Raw genomic sequence first — 17,462 nt, 5'->3', positions numbered from 1 at the left:
ACTTGGGTCTGGCCCTTCCAGCCCTTGACAAGGCTGTGGACACCCTGTCCAAAGAAATGCAGCTGGATCCAGTCTGAAGTGATGTGGAGCCCCTGCCCAGTCTGCAGCTGTTTCAGATGACCATCCTGCATTGCCAGCAGCAGGGTGGCGCGCGCACACACACACACACACACAGTTACACAATGGCATCACAAACATTGTGTGCCTCCCCTAGGGACTGCCCTGGGGGATGAGCCCCGACAGCACAGCCAGCGAGTCACACAGGATGCTTTTGGTGAGCTGGGTGGACACCAGGTCCACAGCCTGGGCTTCCTCGCCTTTCTCCAAGCCTGGGAGATCAGCACAGGGCCCTGAGTCAAGGACCAGGGTGGAGTGTCCCCCAGGGAGCTGCTCTCTGCCCATTGAGTCCTTGGCCCCAGGGTGGTCCTCTGCCTGGCAGCTCAGGTCTCCCTTCCCCTCTTTGCCAACACTGGCCAGCAAGGGCACTGGGCCTGGGGGAGAGGCTGCTGGGACTGCAGACCAGGGTGTTGGGGGTGTGGCTGTCCTTCTGGATAGGGGCCCATCCAGGCCTCCCAAGAGAGTCCCTGACCCTGGCTCACGCTCCGCACACTCAGTGCCCCACACCCCTCCCCAGGGCCTGCCCATGTGGCCCAGGGACTCCTCAGGTGCCACAGCAGCCCAGAACCCCAAGCCCAGAGCAGGAGCCTGGCGCCCACACTGAGTGCCCAGCAGCACCTCCGTGTCACTAGCCACCAGCGGCCTCAGCAGACCCTGTTGGGCCACACAGGCTACTTGGGATGGACTCAGGGTCAGTGCCAATGGCCTTGGGAGCCCCTTAGGGGCACTGCCTGTCCCTTCACTCAAGGGGGACCCTGGGCAGCTGGCTGCTTCTAACCCCTGACTGCCCGTGGCTTGGCTTCCCACAGCAGAACTTGATTCACCCAATTTGCCTTCGAGGCTTCCGTCCTTCCCAGGCACCCCCAGGCACAGCCCCAACTCCTGTGGCCCTGGGGACAGTGCCGCTGGCAGAGCCTCCTCAGAAAGATCCTCAGTGGCGATGGAGGTGTCCTCCCCCAGAGGGTCCACTGAGCCCCCAGAAAACATGGCCTCCTCGGGTGGGGAGGGGAAGTCTTCTGAGCACGCGTAGGCCTCCTCCCTGGCCCTCTGTGCTTCAGGGGTGGGAGGTGGTGGGGGCAAGTGGGCATCCCTGTGGGTGGGGGACAGGAGATCTCTACTGCCACAGGACAGCTCCTTGTCAACTGGAGACAGGATCCCAGCCAAGAAGCCAATGGCACATGGGGGACCGGCCTCCTCCAGGGCAGCAGGGCCTCCACCCCAACACCCAGGCACCTGGTTCCCAGCAGCTGGAGAGTCCAGTCCACTGGGGACCTCAGGAGTCTGCAGGGCCAAAGGGACCTCGGGCTCTGGCGAGGTCTGTGGAAGTTTCCTCTGGGTGGACAGACTCACAGCAGCACCCCAGAGCTCCTCCTGGCAGTCAGCGGGGGCCTGGGGAGGGATCAGCCCTCCTCTGCTGAAACACATCCCTCCAGAGGTGGGGGTCCCCAGAGGAAAGGACAGTGGTGGGTCTAAGTCACTGGTGGAAGGGATCTGGAATAGGAGCCCCTGGCTGGTCTCCTCAGGGGAGGCCTGCTTGGTTTTCCCCATACTGGATCCACGGGTGAGGCTTTTGCTGGCTCCAGAAGATTCCTGTCCCTCTCTAGGGCCCAGGAGAGGAAGAGGCAGTTGAGGCTGCCCACTTTTCTTGAGGTCGGATGAGCCACCTACAGGCCAGGAGCTCCCTGAGGCTGGTCCTGCACCAACACCAGCTTCCCACGGGTTCTCCCTGCTGTCCTCGTCCCAGATTTGGTTGGAGGCTTCTGACAGCTCTGACCCTGACCTTGGATAGAGGGCGTCTGGGAGGGACAGTGGCCAGCTTTCCTGCAGGAGGCTCTGCCTGGACTCTAGGCCTCCTGCCACGGTCACCTCCATGGAGGAGACACCCAGGGACCCAGCCCCGTTGACCCCCTGCCTCTGCCAGGACATGCATCCTGCACCCCCAGGAGCGCCACCTGGCTGAGGGTCCCCCTGGTGGAGGCCCCAGGACAAAGGTGGGGTGAGCTCCTCCCAGGAGTCATGAACAGAGAGATCCCCAGACTGGTTGAGGTCAGCGTCTGGGGTGACCTCAGCTTCCAGGCCAGACAGGGAAAGGGAGCTGTCAGAGAGCTGGACCAGGGTGGCTGAAACTTTTTGAAATTCCTGGAGAGAGGAGCAGGACGGGTCACTCGCAGAGCCTGTGGAGGAGGTGGGGGAGGATGCGGGAGCCTCTGAAGACCCTGAGCAGGTGCTGGAGGCAGACTCCAAGTCCAGGTCCAAGGGGGCTCCCAGGTGGGGTGAGGGGCTGCTTGAGCAAGGGGCTGCAGGAGCTGCTGGGACAGGACAAGTCTCAGATGACATGACAGTGGTCACACCCTGCCCTGGGGCAGTGCCATCCTATACCAGCAAGGGCAGTCCCTCCCTGTGGCCCCCACAGCCAGTGGTTCAAAGTCAGGACACTCCAACAAGGCAGGGAAAGGTCAGTGGTGCCAGAGTGACGGACCCTCGACCAACCAGCCAGTAGCTACCCCCATCCGCCCACCAGCAATGGGTCACTCCGGAGTCTCAGCCGTCGACAGACAGCGGGACTGGCTCTGCTTGCTTTTCACTGGTGATGCCCTGGAGAGGGGCCGGGCAGGGTCCCTGTAGCTGGGCATAGGGAAGATAGGACTGTGCTGTGGGGAGAAGCCCAGCTCTGATTTAGGAACTGCTCTTGGATGACCCTTAAGTGGGGACTTGATAGTCCTGGAGCCGACATTGAGAGTCCCTGGAGGGGATGGGGGCATCACCTGGGAAGGCAGCCAGTCGGGGAGTCTCCAGCCAGGCAAAGGGGACCCCCATGTCCTGCTGACAGGCCTCTACCCTGTAAGCACATTGGTGGAGAAGTCCTGGAGCACCCCTCAGAGGGAGTCCTGCCCCCTAGTTCCCAGGGCTCATGGTCAGGGACCTGCAGGAGGTCCTCTACCATACTCTCAGGAACATCCCTCCAGCCATCTACCACCTCTAGCTTAACATCTGCACACAGGGCTCGTGGGGGTGAGGCCTGTCTTTGGGGGCCATCTGGCCCCAGCCCCCTGAATCAGGTAGGAGATGTGGCACTCCTCCCTGAGAACACACGATCCCATGGTAGCCCCTCTGCTGCCCCCCAGCTGCACCTTGGGTCCATTCATTGGGCACCGTCTTTTTTTTTTCAAAAAGGAAGGTGAACTGAAGGATGTCTCATGGCTGGGCATGAGGTCTCAGCAACCAGAGGGCAATATGCTGGCCAGCCCTGTCACCCGGGCTCAGAGCCCCACCCTGCTGGTCCCGCACCTCTGCTCCCCTGGCTGCCAGTTCTCCACATCCTGGGGCTCCCCCACAGGGCTCCCAGCCACAGTGAGCCGCAATTCTGCCCCTTCTTGGCTTGTGCTGCTCTCAGCCACCTGCAAGAAACACGTCAGAGAAATGACAGGTCTGGGTGTGGTCTCTGCTGGAGCACTGGCCACAACCCTGGGCTGCGGATGGAGCCTTCACGCCTCCAGAGACCACGTGGAGCAAAGGCCATTCCCCAGTGAGGGCTGTTAAGAGCCCCGCTCACCAGACACCCTCCTCCCACCACGGAAAAGACTTTGTCCGCCCAGGGATTGAGTTTCGGAGCAAGGTCCACAGAATCAGTGAATCTCAGGACCCTGACCCTTCCAGAAGGGCTTCAGAGGTCCCATCCCATAGACCTCATGTGATGGCAAGGCCACCCCACAGGGCCAGGCCCCTATGGCTTGCAGGACCACACCCAACTCACTCTGGCTTCCTGGGGACTACAGGAGCCCTCTCCGCCCTGGGACTGCTGACTCTGTTCCACCAAGTTCCACCTGGGGCTGTCTGTTGGAGCTGGGGGACTCTCTTCTGTTAAGGCGATCCTTGGCTTGGTCTGAGAGTCTCCTGGAGGACAAAGGTACTGTCATCCCCAACAGGCACAGACAGGGAGACAGAGGGAGTGACTTCTAAGAATTCTGAAGCCACATGAAAAAAAATCTGAATATTTGAAATGGACACAAGACTTCCTTGTGGTGTCTGGTAGCATGAGGACATAAAAACACGCGGTGATCTGCTAAAAATACCCTCTTGCATAGTTAGTGACAGAGGTCCCAGAAAGAAGCTTATAGAAAATGTGTTTTAAATTTAGAGATCTCACTCCCCGCTTTGGGGGACTCTCCTGCAGGCCCCTGGGAAGCCCCATTCCTTTCCCTGCTTCCTCCCCACCCATGTGAGCTGAGCTGAGGAGCACCCACTCCCAGCTGGACACTGGCGGGGGACACAGAAGGCCAGGCAGGGGTGGGCCTTGGACATGGCAGGTCATCCGTAGCAGAGCTGGAAGGCCAGTCAAGTGGGGACAGGGCAGGCACGGCACAGCCTCTCTGGGTTGATCGTCATCTCCCTAGACCTGAGCTCTACCTGGGCCTCAGCAGGGTGCTGGGGCCCTGATGCCCTTAAGGGAGCCAGAGCTGTGTGCCCGAAGCTCTTGTCCATGGCCCTTGGTGAAGGCCAAGACAATGGGGACCATACAGGGAGGACCCTGGCTTCCCAACGACCATGACAGGTGTCAGCCAGGGAGACCCTGCAGACTGTCTTCTGGCCAGCGAGCAGCAGAGGCCATGTCGGCAGCCCCAAGGCGAGTCCCAGGCCACCCACCAACAAGCTCCAGAACACAGGCCAGTCACTCCAGTCCCTGAGCCTCAGTCTTCTTCTCTGCAGGGTGGGTACGACAGGCATGCTCACCTCCAGAGGCAACACAGTCCCTGAGGGGAATGTGGACACCTGGCTGACATGTGTGGGGGCAGAGGGCAGTGATGCCCCTGGACGGAGGCTTTAGGCCAAACACGTTGAAGCAGGCTACAGAAACCTGGATGGTAGCCGGCCTGGGCCTGGCGCTGGCAGAGCAGGGCAGGCCATGGAACGCCCTGGATGCCTACCAAGCCTCCAGCTTTGCCAGAGGCACACTTCTCAGAGGCAACCTGGTGTCCAGCTGGTCTAACCTCTTCCCATCCCACTTGATCCGTCCTGAGGTTTGCCTCCTGAACCCTGGCTGCAAGGAGCCTCCCTCAGTCCAGCAGACCTGCCAGGAAAATAGTGTCCTTCCTGACCCTGAGGGTGGATGTTGAGAGAGCTTCTGGGCAAGGCTGTGCCCCGGCAGTGGGCAGCTCCGGGGTTCCACCCCAGGCACCAAGGCCAGCTGGGCCACTGAACACTCCACCAGGGCACCCCGCCAGAGCTGAGAGCAGGTCCCCTCCTGCTCTGGGCCAGAAAGCTAAGAATGTGAGATGTGCAAAACCCTCATGTCAGGCAACAGAGACGCTTCTGGTGAGGCTGATTTCTAAACCCTTAAAGATGGTTCTAGATAAGCCAGGTTGTGGCAAGATACTCAGAGCCAGTCATGACTTTTAATGCCACAGAGAGCCACATCATCTCTCTTAGGACACAGAGCAGCCAGGCTTCCAGCTGTGAAAGGATCTGAGAGCAGGCCCTTCCTCTCTGGCTTTCCTGGCTGCTGGGCCAGCCTTGGACGGGATCTGCTGGACGCAGGGAAGCTGCTGGCAGGATCCACACTGGGGCGGCCCACAGACTCTATCTAGGGGACTTACCTGCGGGTGGCTCTTTTGCTTCCTGTGGCCTGGGCTGAGCTCTGGGGGTGCTCCCCTCCACCTCTGCGGCCTGCATCTACAGGACAGGACAGAGATGCCAGGGATACTAGTCACCGGGAGAGCAGCTGTCGAAGACTGGGAGAGCCAAGAGGCCCACGGGGACCACAGGGGCAAGGGCACGTGGGCATCCAGCATCCCAACCAAAATCATGCTGCAGGCTGGCAGGATGGGGGCCCCAAGCAGGCAGGACTGGGGAAATGGGGAAGAGGCTTCCTGGGATTTCATACGGGAAAGTCTGGGCCTGGCAGCCGTCCGATGCTCAGAATGTTCAGCACGGGGACACGAGGCTGCTCCCCAGGCTCTGAAGACACAGTCCTGAGAGTCACAGACCTTGGATGGCCTGCAGGGAGCCCCAGACCTGGAGGTGAGCAGAGCCAGCTGCTGGGGAAAGCTTGACACAGCTGCCTGTCTGCTTGTCCCTCTGTGGAGCCCAGAGCTCTGTGCACTAGCCGCCACCTCCAGGGACATCACGGCTGCTCCTAAAGGTTTTCCCTTACACCTTCGTCTCCCCCAATCACAAAACTGACTCCCCTCTCCTCTTCCCAAACCTCTTCCGAGGTGACTTGTGTCACTGCTTTGAGACCAGCACTCTAGCTGGAGGAATGTGAGAAACTGGAGAGCCAGAGCCAGCGAGGAGGGTGGGGGCCCCACGCTTGCCATTTGGAGCGAGGGGAGAGACCATCCCTTTCACAGGCCTTGCCTAAGGCAGAAAGGGCCCTCGGAGGCCATCTGCAGAAGGCAGAACTGTGTCTCGAAAGATGTGTCCGAGTCTTGACCTACAGAACTTAGGAATGGGAAGTTATTTGAAAATAAGGTCTTTGCAGATACAATTAGGGATCCCTAGATGAGATCGTGCAGGAGTTAGGGTGGCCCTAAATCCAATGACTGATACTCTAAAAAGAGAAAAAAGAGAGGAGATAGACACTGAGGAGCAAAAAACGACATGGGAGAAAAGAGACACAGGAGAAAGGCCACGGCAAGTCAGAGGCAGAGGCTGGCGCTGCAAACCCAGGGACATCTGGAGCCAGCAGGAGCTGGAAGAGGCAGGAAGGACCCTCCCCGGGAGCTTCTGGAAGCAGCGCAGACTTCGGACCTCTGGCCTCCAGAAAACAGCCCTATTGTTGAAGCCACCCAGCTGTGGAACTCTGTCATGGCAGCTCCCCATCCCACCCCATCATTGTCCAGAGCGGGAGGCTGAGGCCCAGGAGGGGAAGGATGTGGTAAGTACAGATGGGGCACAGGCTAGGTGGCCATGCCAGCTGCCCTCAGGACTGGTGCATTGGGACAGAGGAACTTCTTCTGGAGAAACCAACAGCAAACAGGCCAACTCATGCCCTGCCATGTTCCTGCCTGGAGGCTCAGTTCTGAGCAGGAAAGATGGCTCCTGCCAGGCTTGGCCCTCTCTCTACCCTCACCTGAAGCTGGACATTGCTGCTGCCCCTGGCTGGTCACTGTGCCTGGCCCTGCCTGGCAAGTCTCAGGCCTGCACTGGGGGCAAGCCTAGGAGCTCTGAGCAGCTGCTCCTGTCAGAAGCCCTCTGCAAGCAGGAGAGCCTGTCTGGGCATCCCTCTGCTGGCACCCAGCGCCCTGTCTTGAAGTGTAGCATGGGGTGGCCTCCTGCAGGCAAGCCCACAATGCACTCTGCTAGTCACACACCCAGCCTGGTGGGCAGAATGTAGGTCTGCCTGACCCCAAGCTAATGCAGCTCCCAAGATGTAGAGCCCAGTGAGCCCATGACCATTTGTCCTCAGCTGGCCACTGCTGCTGCCATGCCCAGCTACCTTGGTCCATTTGGCTGCCACTCTCCACCAGTGGGTTGCTGGCTTCAGGCGTGACCTCTCCCCATGCAGATCTTGGAGGCTGCAGATGACCATCAGCATGGGAAGCTGTCTCAGGGGGTGCCTTCTCCAGCTGCACAGAGGGAGGCCTGAAAGACAACAGAGGGCAGAGCTGACTGCCCACCCTGGCTGCTCCCACCCACCATGCCCACCCACACCACAGCAAGTCCCGGTCCTAGGAACAACCTTCTGCCACATCTAGGGGCAGCTATGGCCAGCGGCTATGTGGAAGGCAGGGGCTGGTCTCTCCCTACACAGAAGCTTTCCAAGCAGAGCCTCTTGCCCACAGATGGGGCTTCTCCAGTGGGGTATGGTGCTGGGATGTGGCTGGGAAAATGTCTGTCTTCCTCCCCAGCACAGTCTCCATCAAGGTTTCTGCATGGAAACCAACCACCTGTCTCTGGGTCAGCACCCGTGGGTGCTGTCTGGATCCTGGGAGGCACAGAGTACATCCATGCCTGCTGCCAGGCACTGGGCACCCATCCTACCTGCCTAAGCCACATTGACAGGGAAGCAAGAGCCTGACCTGGCACAGCCTCAGGCAGCAGGAGGGGAGGGATGCCAGGTCTCCAGAACACTTATGGGTTAAGAACAAGGAGGCAAGCCTGCTCTGGAACATTCTGCTGCTCTCTCAGTGCCTCTGGCAATCATCTGCTGCCCTTCTCCCAACAGGAACCTGCACAGCTCACAGCCCCCACCCAAGGTGGCCCTGAGAGTCTCCCTCCCAGATTCATACTTGGGCAGGAGGAGGGCAGGACCAGGTGGGTTTGTGGAGGGTGGTGATCAGCCAGAGATGCTTGATGCTGGCTGCCCAGGGAGGTGGGGCCTCTAGGGTCCCTGTCCACCTGTCCCTCAGGGCAGGCATGGAAGCTGACGTGGATGGAATGAAAACAGGCCCTTCCAGAGGCACCTTCCCCAAAACCCTTCCAGCAGCCAGCCGGGCTCTCAGGACAGGACCTGTAACGCCTCATCCCCTGTCCTTGTTTCTCTCTTGCTCCTCAGGGACACAGGGTCAGACACTTGCTCACGGATGCACCCAACGCCCAACACTCACAGTCAGACACGGGAACCCGGCATGCCTGTCTCCAGGAAAAACCACCTGCTCCGGGCTGGGCTTTACCTGAGCCTCCTTTCCCTCTGTCTGACTCTCAAACAGCGACTAGCTTTGCTGCTGGGATGAGGGAAGCCCGAAGGACGGGCTCAGCCTGGCCTCAGGGTCCAGAGCCATGTGGGTGCTGGCAGCCCTCCTCCAGCCCTCCAGACCCCGGGGGCCAAGCGGTGGAGTCCTCCTGGTCGCATTTGCAGATTCCCAGGACTTGTGACTGATGGCACTGGGATTACTCAGCGGTTCCTGTTGCAAACTGTCCTAAAAGGAAGCCCCTGGAGCTGACGACTGGGTGAGCAATGGCTTCCTAAGCTGGGGGAGGTCCCCAGGCTGGAGATAGCTACTGGGTGGTGGCCAAGTGCGTCCCTGAGAAGGCTGCCCCTGGGAGTAGCCCCTCCTGGAGTGGGGGTCTCCCTCCGTGTCTACCCCACTCACAAGATTGCTGCTTGGAAGGTGGGTTTTGCCAATAGAGTCAAGGGTCGCTGGCCCTGGGGGCGGAAGTGCAGGGGAGAGGGCCTCCCCGAGTCCAGGGGCACTTTAACTTGGGAAGGAGATGCAGCATTTCTAGCATGGAGAAGCCAGGAAGCTCGAGATGGGAAAAGCACTGCCCATGGCCAGCCCTAGGTCAGGAAGCACTGGTCATCAGACCCCACCAAGACTCAGCACGGGCAGAAGTCCTTGTCTCCCGCTGCAAACCAAGTGGCCATGTGGCCATGCTCAGAGAGGGCCTGGCCACCACTGGCCACAGAGCACAGCAGCCCTAGGAGGGTGTCCAGAGGCACAGGCTGCCACACGGTGCTATCTACTGCCCCAGTAGGCCATCCACCTTCTCTGTCCTCCCCCTACCCCACAGCAGCCCTGGAAGGCCCACGGCCAGCCAGAGCCAGGAAAGCACAGCTGCTGCTGCTCCTCCCCTGGAGCCAGGGCAGCTCTGGGCAGCCAGCAGGAGCAGGCTCCCTGGTGCCCTCGATGTCCCTCACCCACCCTGGGGGGCTGAGTGAGGTAGGCCTAGTGGCAGCAAGCAAACACACGGGCTTTTAATGGCAAGTGTCAGGGACAGGGCCTCCTGGGACCAACTCACTGTGAGACTTTCGAGCATTCAGGGTTTCTCTGGGGACATTGGCTGGTGGGACTGTGAGGCCTGGGTGCTGTCAGCGGGCAGAGGTCTCCCTCCAGTGGTTGCCTAGGCTCAGAACCCTTCTCTACGGTGGCCTTGACTTCAGGGCTGGAATTCTAGGAAAGAGCAGAGTGAGCCTCATGTGGCCACCCATGTCCTCCTGGGAGAGCAGGAGGTAGGCACATGTAGCAGCAGCCACAGCAGGACAGCACACAGCACCGTGGAGCCCACTGACAGGTGCAGAAAGGAGCCTCAGAGTGGGTGCCTTGCCCAAGGCTGGCCAGAGGCACCTCCAGTGAACCCCGGAATCAGGCTGCCCATGGTCCTGCAGGCCGGCCTGGGGCAGATGCTTCAGAAAGCCTAATTCAGTCAGTCCTGGTCCCCACCCTTAAGACCTCAGTCACCCCAATGTGGAGAGGAGATGCTCAGGTGGGGACAGCACTTAGCTCAACCAGGGGCAGCCCCTGCCCCTTGCCACAGCCTATTCTAATCTGTCAGCTAGTGGGGAGGGGAAGCTGGAGTCCTCCACCCCAGGACACAGTGGCTGCTAGGTCCCCAGGGGCTGGCCTCCCTGAGGAGACCCAGGCCATATTCTCCTTCCTTGGACCATAGAGGTCCCCGTACTCTGCCTACTCTAGTTCTCTGCCCCTGCTGAGGAAAGCCCGGGGCACCTCCACCTCAGCCCGTCCTCCTCTCCTTCCTGATGGCTCCCTGCCTCTGCCGGGGCCTTTCTCCATGCCCTTGGCCTGGAGTACCAGCCCCGACCACTGGAAGTCTCTCTCCTCAGGCAGGGACAGCCAGGGCACCTCTGCCAGGAAACCTTCTCCGGGGGGCATGCCTAGCAGGTCCCTCCTACCCTCACCCCTGGAGTTCCTTTCCACCTGAGGTGACAAGCATTTTTACAAGGGATTTGCACACTCATACAAAACAGCCAGGGGACAAGCATCCTGCACCCAGATGAGAGCACCCACCTGTGGCAGCTGGGTGTGTGACCGCAGCTCCTGACGAGGGCAGGTGGCAGAGCTCTGTGCTGTGAGGACGGCCCTCTGATGCTGTGCGAGCTGCTTCCTGTCTTGGTGCATGGACAGGTGAAAGTCCCTCAAGTGCTGGATTTCCCTCTGCACCAGCCAAAGAGGACAGTCAGACAGGCACCCCAGTCCATAGCAGCTCCACATGGAGGGAGGGGCAGGAACGGCCAGCCTCGCATTCCCCTCACATGCCCCTTGCCAACCCTTCCTGCTCAGCTTCTTGGCTGCAAGTTTGGCCATGGTGGCACCAGCGAGAGGCAGGAGGGAAGCAGAGGGCTCAGCTTCCCTCTTCCTGGGTTCTGGGTGCTGCCCAACTTCTGCCCCTTTATTAAACCTTCCCAAGCTCCAGGAAAGAGACACTACTGTTCAGGTGGGAAACTGAGGCCTTGAGAGGCAGGGCCACTTTCCCAAGGCCACACCAGCAGGAGGCCGAGACTGGCCTGGAGCCAGCATAGGGGCCTGCTCCGTTTCAGCCTTGTTGCCCCTCAAGCTATGGGTTCTCTGGGGCACCACGGAAGGTGCCCCAGCTGTGGTGTTGGGTGGTCCTGTCCCCAGCCCCGAGGGGCAGGACACCTCCGTGTTACCCCGTCCAGGCCATACCTGCTCTTTCTCACGCCTGCTGAAGGCTCGCTGTGGCCTCTCCAACAGTTTTTTCTGCACTGCCTGGGGCCGCTTTCTCAAAGCCAGGCACCTGGGAGAAGAGTGCGCCAATCTGGAGGATCTGTGCAAGCGGACATCAAAAGCCACAGACGGGGCCAGCCCAGGGTGGCCAAGTGCACCCGTATGCCCTTCTGCAGACCAGATGCTGGGACAAGTAGTTGTGCACGGCAGGTGTGAGGGTCTGGGGTAGTCCAGGCTGTCACTTTTCCCACCCCTCACTACCTCTTTGGGGTCTAAGATACAGAGGCTGGCCAATGGCAGCACCTCCCACCTGGGGACCCAGCACAGGCTGGTACTTCTCGGCAAAGGGAGGCAGGCCTCCACTGGGGGCAATGTCAAGAGGTTTCTGAATACATGCTCGCTGAGGAGCATGTATTCTTTTTTGAGGAAGGGCACAGGGCATTGAACTCAGGTACGGCCACTGAACAACATCCCCAGCCCCTTCCCCCTCCCCCCATTTTTGGTATTTTATTGAGAGACAGGGTCTCACTGAGTTGCTTAGAGCCTCGCTTTTGCTGAGGCTGGCTTTGAACTCAGGATCCTCCTGCCTCCGCCTCCCTTATCCTCCTGAGCCGCTGGGATTACAGGCGTGAGCCACTACTTTTGGCCCAAGGCTGTGCCACTTCTAAGAACGCTCCTTAAGAACATCATCTCTCGGGTGTTCCTTAGTAGGGAGAAGTGGACTAGCTGGAAGGCCGGCAACTGCACAGGCCAAGGGAGAGAGCTCTGGAAGCAGTCCCCCTGTGTGTTGAAGAGTCACTTGGTGCTTTGACATCTCAGATGAAAACTCGGCTCACAATCTGTACGAGCAGCTTAAGTCCAGTGTTTCTGTGGCCACGCGTTTCCCTCAGCAACACCAGACAAGGGTCACTTGAAAACAGGCACAGGCAGTCTCCGAGGCGGGCTGCGAGGGGTGTTCCGGTCTCTCTTGTTTGGGGTGCTTTACTGCCTTACCTAACACCTGCGCTGTGTTCCCCTAGTGCCAGGGGGACCAGGAGGGGCGGGGCCACGATGGGGGCGGGGCCACCGGGAAGGCGGGGTCAACCCGAGGGCGGGACCTTCTGGACGCACCAGGAGAGGCGGGGCTGGGCAGGGTACCCGCGGCGGGGTTTCGGGGCTGGGAGCAGGCGCTCACCCTAACTCGTGCTTCATGCAAGCCAGCTGGGCGCGCTCCTTCTCCTCCAGGGCCATCTCGCGTAGGCGCTGCAACTCGGCCTGGTGCTGTGGGCACAGCTTCTCCTGCTGCCGGCTCTGCTCCAGCATCCCGACGGTGAAGAGGCCGAATGGTCTGGAAGCTGTGGCATGGGCACTTCCAGGCCTCGAAGCATTCCCCTGGGGCGAGGCAGATCATCGCAGCCACGTCACCGCCAAGCATCCAGGCCAGTCCTGGGACCGGTCTCCAGGAGCCGTGCCTATCCCTGGGGAGGAGGCCACCGCCTCCGGGAAGCCCTCCGGGACTGGCTGCCGTGCTCATCTCATCCCGTTGCCATGCCCCTCTACCCTGAGAGGTGCCCCTCCCCACTGTGAGCTCTCTGAGGGCAGGTGGGGTCATCATCGTGGCCATGTGCCTGGCCCTGATCCAGGCGGTGCAGGTGCATTTGTTTGTGCTCTAGAGGGTTCCAGAAAGCACAGCCACCTGCCCTGAAATGTGCAAGCTGGGTGGGGAAGCATGCTGTTGCAAGGCCTGTCCCCACCTGTCACCCAGGGTGGAGGGCCCGGCTGGGGAGGCTGTCAGCTGGAAGGGAGGGTGATGTGATGGCAGGGTGAACCGACCAGCAGGGCCCAGTGCAGACCCCAGTGCACTGATGTTCCCTGCCCGTGCCCCTCACCCCCACGCTCCCTGTACCTGGTGGGTAGGGCTGTCCAGAGGGCAAAGCCTGGTCAAAGGCAGCTGGGAGGGGCCTGGATCGGGCTTCCCCACCTCTGAGAGAGAGAGCAGGCAGTGGCTGGGTCAGTGCCCTGTCCAGGGCCTTCCTACAGGAGGGCCTCCCAAAGGTAGACTGGGCAGGTTGGTGGTCCACCCACCCCCAACTTGCAACTTCACCAGCATCTCATAGGGCCACAGAAGGAGCCGTGGCCAGCTTTTTCCTGATGTGAAGGTCTGGGGTTTGACCCCCCAATTGAGGGAAAGATCAGACCCAAAGTCGAAGAGCAGAGAGATGACAGCCCAGGCGCCTTGCTTCCACAGAAGGGGACACTGAGGCCAGAGGGGGATGGCTCCCAGGTCCAGCCCCAGCAGAGTCCAGATTCCTGGCTTAAGGAGCTGCCTGGCTGCTGACCTGTGCTGGCCATCCTGCTGTGCTGGGAATGGCAGAGAAAGGACCCTCCCTCTGCTTTGAAAAGATCATTAGGGACTCTTGCTTCCCACCAGGAGACATGGGATTAGGTTTTGGATTTACTATTCCATCTGAAACAACTAAAAAAGTCTACATATTATGCTTGTTCACACACACATGTGAGAGGACGGTGTTCCATGCACTGAATATCCGACAGCGGAGCACAGTGACCACTGGTAGAAAAGTGGCAAGGCCTCCATGGTCACATCGTAAGCCCTGGGAGTTTCCAAGCTGCAGGGAGGGGACCCAGCCGGGACACCTGAGCAGAGGGGTGGAGCTGACCCTGGAGAGACCAGCGGCTGCAGTTGGTGGGATAGACTGCGAGGGGAAAACCTCGGGGGTAAAGAAGCAGCCAGGCTGAGGCGCAGCTAGTGGTGGAGCGCTTGCCTAGCCTGTGCAAGGCCTGAATTTGATCCCCAGCACCAAAAATGAAATAAAAATAAAAGCAGCAACCACAGGCCAAGGCAGGAGACTGAGACCAGTCAGGCGAGGAGCTGGTGACACCTGGCTCATTGGGCAGACAGAACTTTCTGGCCTTGGTTGTAGGAATAACTAGCTCCAGGCTGAGCACGGATCCAGGTCTGCCTCATTAATTATGAACGCAAGGCCTGACAGGCTCAGAGTAGTTCAGACCACTGCATTCCAGAGCAAAGCTTCTGAAAATGCGAGGAACACAGAACACCTAGACCCTACAAGGAAACATGCATGGTGTCCAGCAGTAAGCAATGCAGCAGGGGCACAGCCAAACCTGGCCCGGGCTTGCCAGTGTCGGACTGGCAGAGAGTAGACATAGTGCATATGTCTAAAAAGTTAAGTGGAGGGCTGGGGCTGGGGCTCAGCGGTGGCGCCCTTGCCTGGCGTGTGTGAGGCACGGGGTTCGATTCTCAGCACCACACATGAATAAATAATGGTATATCAACAACTAAAAAAATATTTAAAAAAAAGTTAAGTGGAATCAAGGAGGACATGAAAAAAGAAAAGTTTCGAAGGAAGCTTTTACTTTTTTAAAATTTTTTTTGTAGTTGTAGATGGACACAGTACCTCTGTTTTTTAATTGTTTATTTATATGTGGTGCTGAGGATGGAACCCAGGGCCCCAGAGGTGTGAGGCAAGCGCTCCACCACTGAGCCCCAGCCCCAGTCCCTCAAGGAGGCTTTTAGAGACAGAAACCATAGCTGTGGTCAGAGCCCTTGGTGGGTTCCAGGCAGATGGACACCAAGGACACAGGCCTTAGGGAGAGGAGTGGAGGGAGGAGAAGCATTTGAAAAGCAGAACTGCAGGTTTTCACCTGGGTCCAAGAGTCTCAACACACTCCTGGCACAAGAAACACGAGGAGAACCACACAAAGCACATCGCCACCCAAGTTCTCAAGACCTCAACAGACGTAATGGCAGAGGAGAAAGCAGAAGTAGTCAGCTTCAGACAGCAAAGGCGCCAAGGACAATAGGCCACGTCCTGCCCGCCAGGGCTGGGGAGGAACCCGAGGCTGCCCAGTGCTCCACCAGTGAGCTGCACCTCCAGCCCCAGGCAATGTCTTCAAAGTACTGAGAAAAAGATGTGCACCCGACTCCGCGGGCAACAGACCATCCGACAAATCCCGAGCCGTAACAAAAGTGTCACACGTTGTCCCTGTCGACCTCACTGCCGGAAATGGTTTCCTTTCAGGCAGAAGGAAAGTAACAGCGGGTAGAGATCCAGACCCACGCCAAGGAATGGGGACACCAGCGACCAACAGGACAACTGCAATTCAAAACTCACAACAGGGTCATCAACTTTAAATGAGATAGCAGCAATGCGCTGTGGAGTTGGCGACGCATGTGGATGAAATGTTTGCCACTCCCAGCCTGAAGTGCAGCGGGAGCCCTGGCTGCGGCGAGGTGGGATGCAGGCAGAGCAGGCATCCCGTTGTTCCCCAAACCAGCACTCAAGTAGCAGGGAGCTACAGCTCACAAGCCAACAAGAGAGATGAAATGGAATGGTTTTGAAAACATTGTTTAATGCAAAAGGAGGCAGAAAAACTAGAGAAGAAAGTGAAGGACAGACAGCCCGAGCAAGACAAGCAGCAGGATGGGAACCAGAGCTAAGGAGGTGGGCGGTCACTTCCTCGGTGGGCAGAGGAAGCAGGGCCGGGTTTACAGAAGGCAGGGTGTGAGTCCGCTGCCCACAGGAAGCACTTGCAAAGCCATGCAGCAGATTCAAGGTGGGGGGTGGGAAGGAGGACCCAGGCCTAGCCAAAGCCCAGGGCCCCTCATGTCGCTGCAGGCTTCGGGGCAGAGGCCTTGGGGATGAGGAGGCGTTTCCTGTGGGGAGGGGACCAACTCATCCAGGACACCAACCACCCTGAGTGTTTATGTGCTAAACCACTAGAACTGCCAGGAGAACTGGACAAACCTGGTCACAGATGGATATCCGAGGACACCTCTCAGTGACCCTCAGGAATCCAGGTAGGAAGCCCATGGGGGAGTGGATTTGAACCCCACCCCTAACCAAGTGACTTGACTGGCATGGGCCAACTGCAGCAAGGCACATATGGGACAGCTCCCAGCGCAGACCATGCCCCTGGCCGCAGCCCAAGTCTCTCCCAGAGCAGAACCAGGAGGATACTTCATGGCCACAGGAGGAAACCAGAAAGGGCAGAGGAGCCAAGCCCCAGAAGGAGCACCTGTGTTGGGCCAGGTGTACTCACAGTGGCCACGGCCAGCTCAGCAGAGCTAAGAGCTCTCCCCAGGCTTTGCCATGCCACTTGGGCACCTGCGCAGGTCATGCAGGACACTCACCTGCAGAAGCTTCCTGGCCTGCCCCACTGGCTTGTCCTTCCTCAGGCACCTGGGGGCCCAGGGCGGCATCTCCCCCCAGGGTTGAGGGTGCTCTATCAGGTGAGAAAACGCAGCAGAGATGAGAGTCATCAGCACCAGACCTGCAGTGGGTGCCTGCCCCGTCCCACAGGTTGGGAGGGGCACTGTCCGAGCCTCAGCCTCACCTGGTTGAGGGAGAGGCTGGGCCAGATAATGTCTGTGGCTCTGAGTCCCCAGAGATCTGCATCTGCTCCAGCTTTGAAGCCGTCCCTGGCCTGGGCTGGGCTGAGTCTTTCTTCATCAGTCCCTGTGAGGATAGGGAGGGGGTGCAGTGGCCAGGTCAGGCCCCGGAGCCACGACCTTGCATGTCCATGTCCTCACGGCCTGCTTGTTCATCCTCCAGTGGAGGTCCAGCCTTCTCCTGTCCCCAAAGGGGTGGAGGAGTGGTGTGCCCAGCAGAAGCAGAGCAAGACCAGGGCTAGGAGGGGGGGCAGCCACAGCCAAAGGGGTGGGTCTGGGGCGTGGCACCAGGCTCTGTGAACCAGGAGGGAACTGGCCCTGAACCCTGTGACTGTGATGCCAGAGTGCAGAGAAGGGAGGAGGAGGTCTGACGAGGGGACAGGAAGGAGAATGGGCAGAGGGAACAGGGCCAGGTGCCTGTGCAAACTCACACCCACGTGCACACACCTCTGGTTCTGCTACTCTTCCTGGAACACCCCCAAAAGTACTGAGCGTGCCTCCCACTAACAGTCCCTGGACACTGACAGCCAAGAATGAGCCGCTTCCTGGAAGGCTGTCACATCCAGCCAGGT

At 59.4% G+C, this 17,462-nt stretch overlaps 1 protein-coding gene across 1 annotated transcript in view; it reads right to left on the bottom strand.

The window, feature by feature from the left end:
- Positions 1 to 210: 210 nt before the first annotated feature.
- Ccdc187 (coiled-coil domain containing 187) overlaps positions 211 to 17,462 on the bottom strand; it is a 40,604-nt gene continuing 23,352 nt past the window's right edge. The window contains exons 12-23 of the mRNA XM_076844962.2: positions 16,836 to 16,957; positions 16,633 to 16,724; positions 13,367 to 13,442; positions 12,655 to 12,783; positions 11,460 to 11,550; positions 10,803 to 10,949; positions 9,150 to 9,202; positions 7,553 to 7,698; positions 3,872 to 4,011; positions 3,406 to 3,515; positions 2,883 to 2,956; positions 211 to 2,423 (exon numbers count right to left, since the gene is read on the bottom strand). Of these exons, the coding sequence (XP_076701077.2) occupies positions 211 to 2,423; positions 2,883 to 2,956; positions 3,406 to 3,515; positions 3,872 to 4,011; positions 7,553 to 7,698; positions 9,150 to 9,202; positions 10,803 to 10,949; positions 11,460 to 11,550; positions 12,655 to 12,783; positions 13,367 to 13,442; positions 16,633 to 16,724; positions 16,836 to 16,957 (3,393 nt within the window). The remainder of the gene's footprint in view (positions 2,424 to 2,882; positions 2,957 to 3,405; positions 3,516 to 3,871; positions 4,012 to 7,552; positions 7,699 to 9,149; positions 9,203 to 10,802; positions 10,950 to 11,459; positions 11,551 to 12,654; positions 12,784 to 13,366; positions 13,443 to 16,632; positions 16,725 to 16,835; positions 16,958 to 17,462) is intronic.

This window comes from Callospermophilus lateralis, chromosome 2, assembly GCF_048772815.1.
Source record: "Callospermophilus lateralis isolate mCalLat2 chromosome 2, mCalLat2.hap1, whole genome shotgun sequence".
NCBI classification, from domain to species: Eukaryota; Metazoa; Chordata; class Mammalia; order Rodentia; family Sciuridae; genus Callospermophilus; species Callospermophilus lateralis.
Note: the sequence above shows the minus strand (reverse complement) of the source record. Positions and strands in the feature narration are given on the sequence as shown.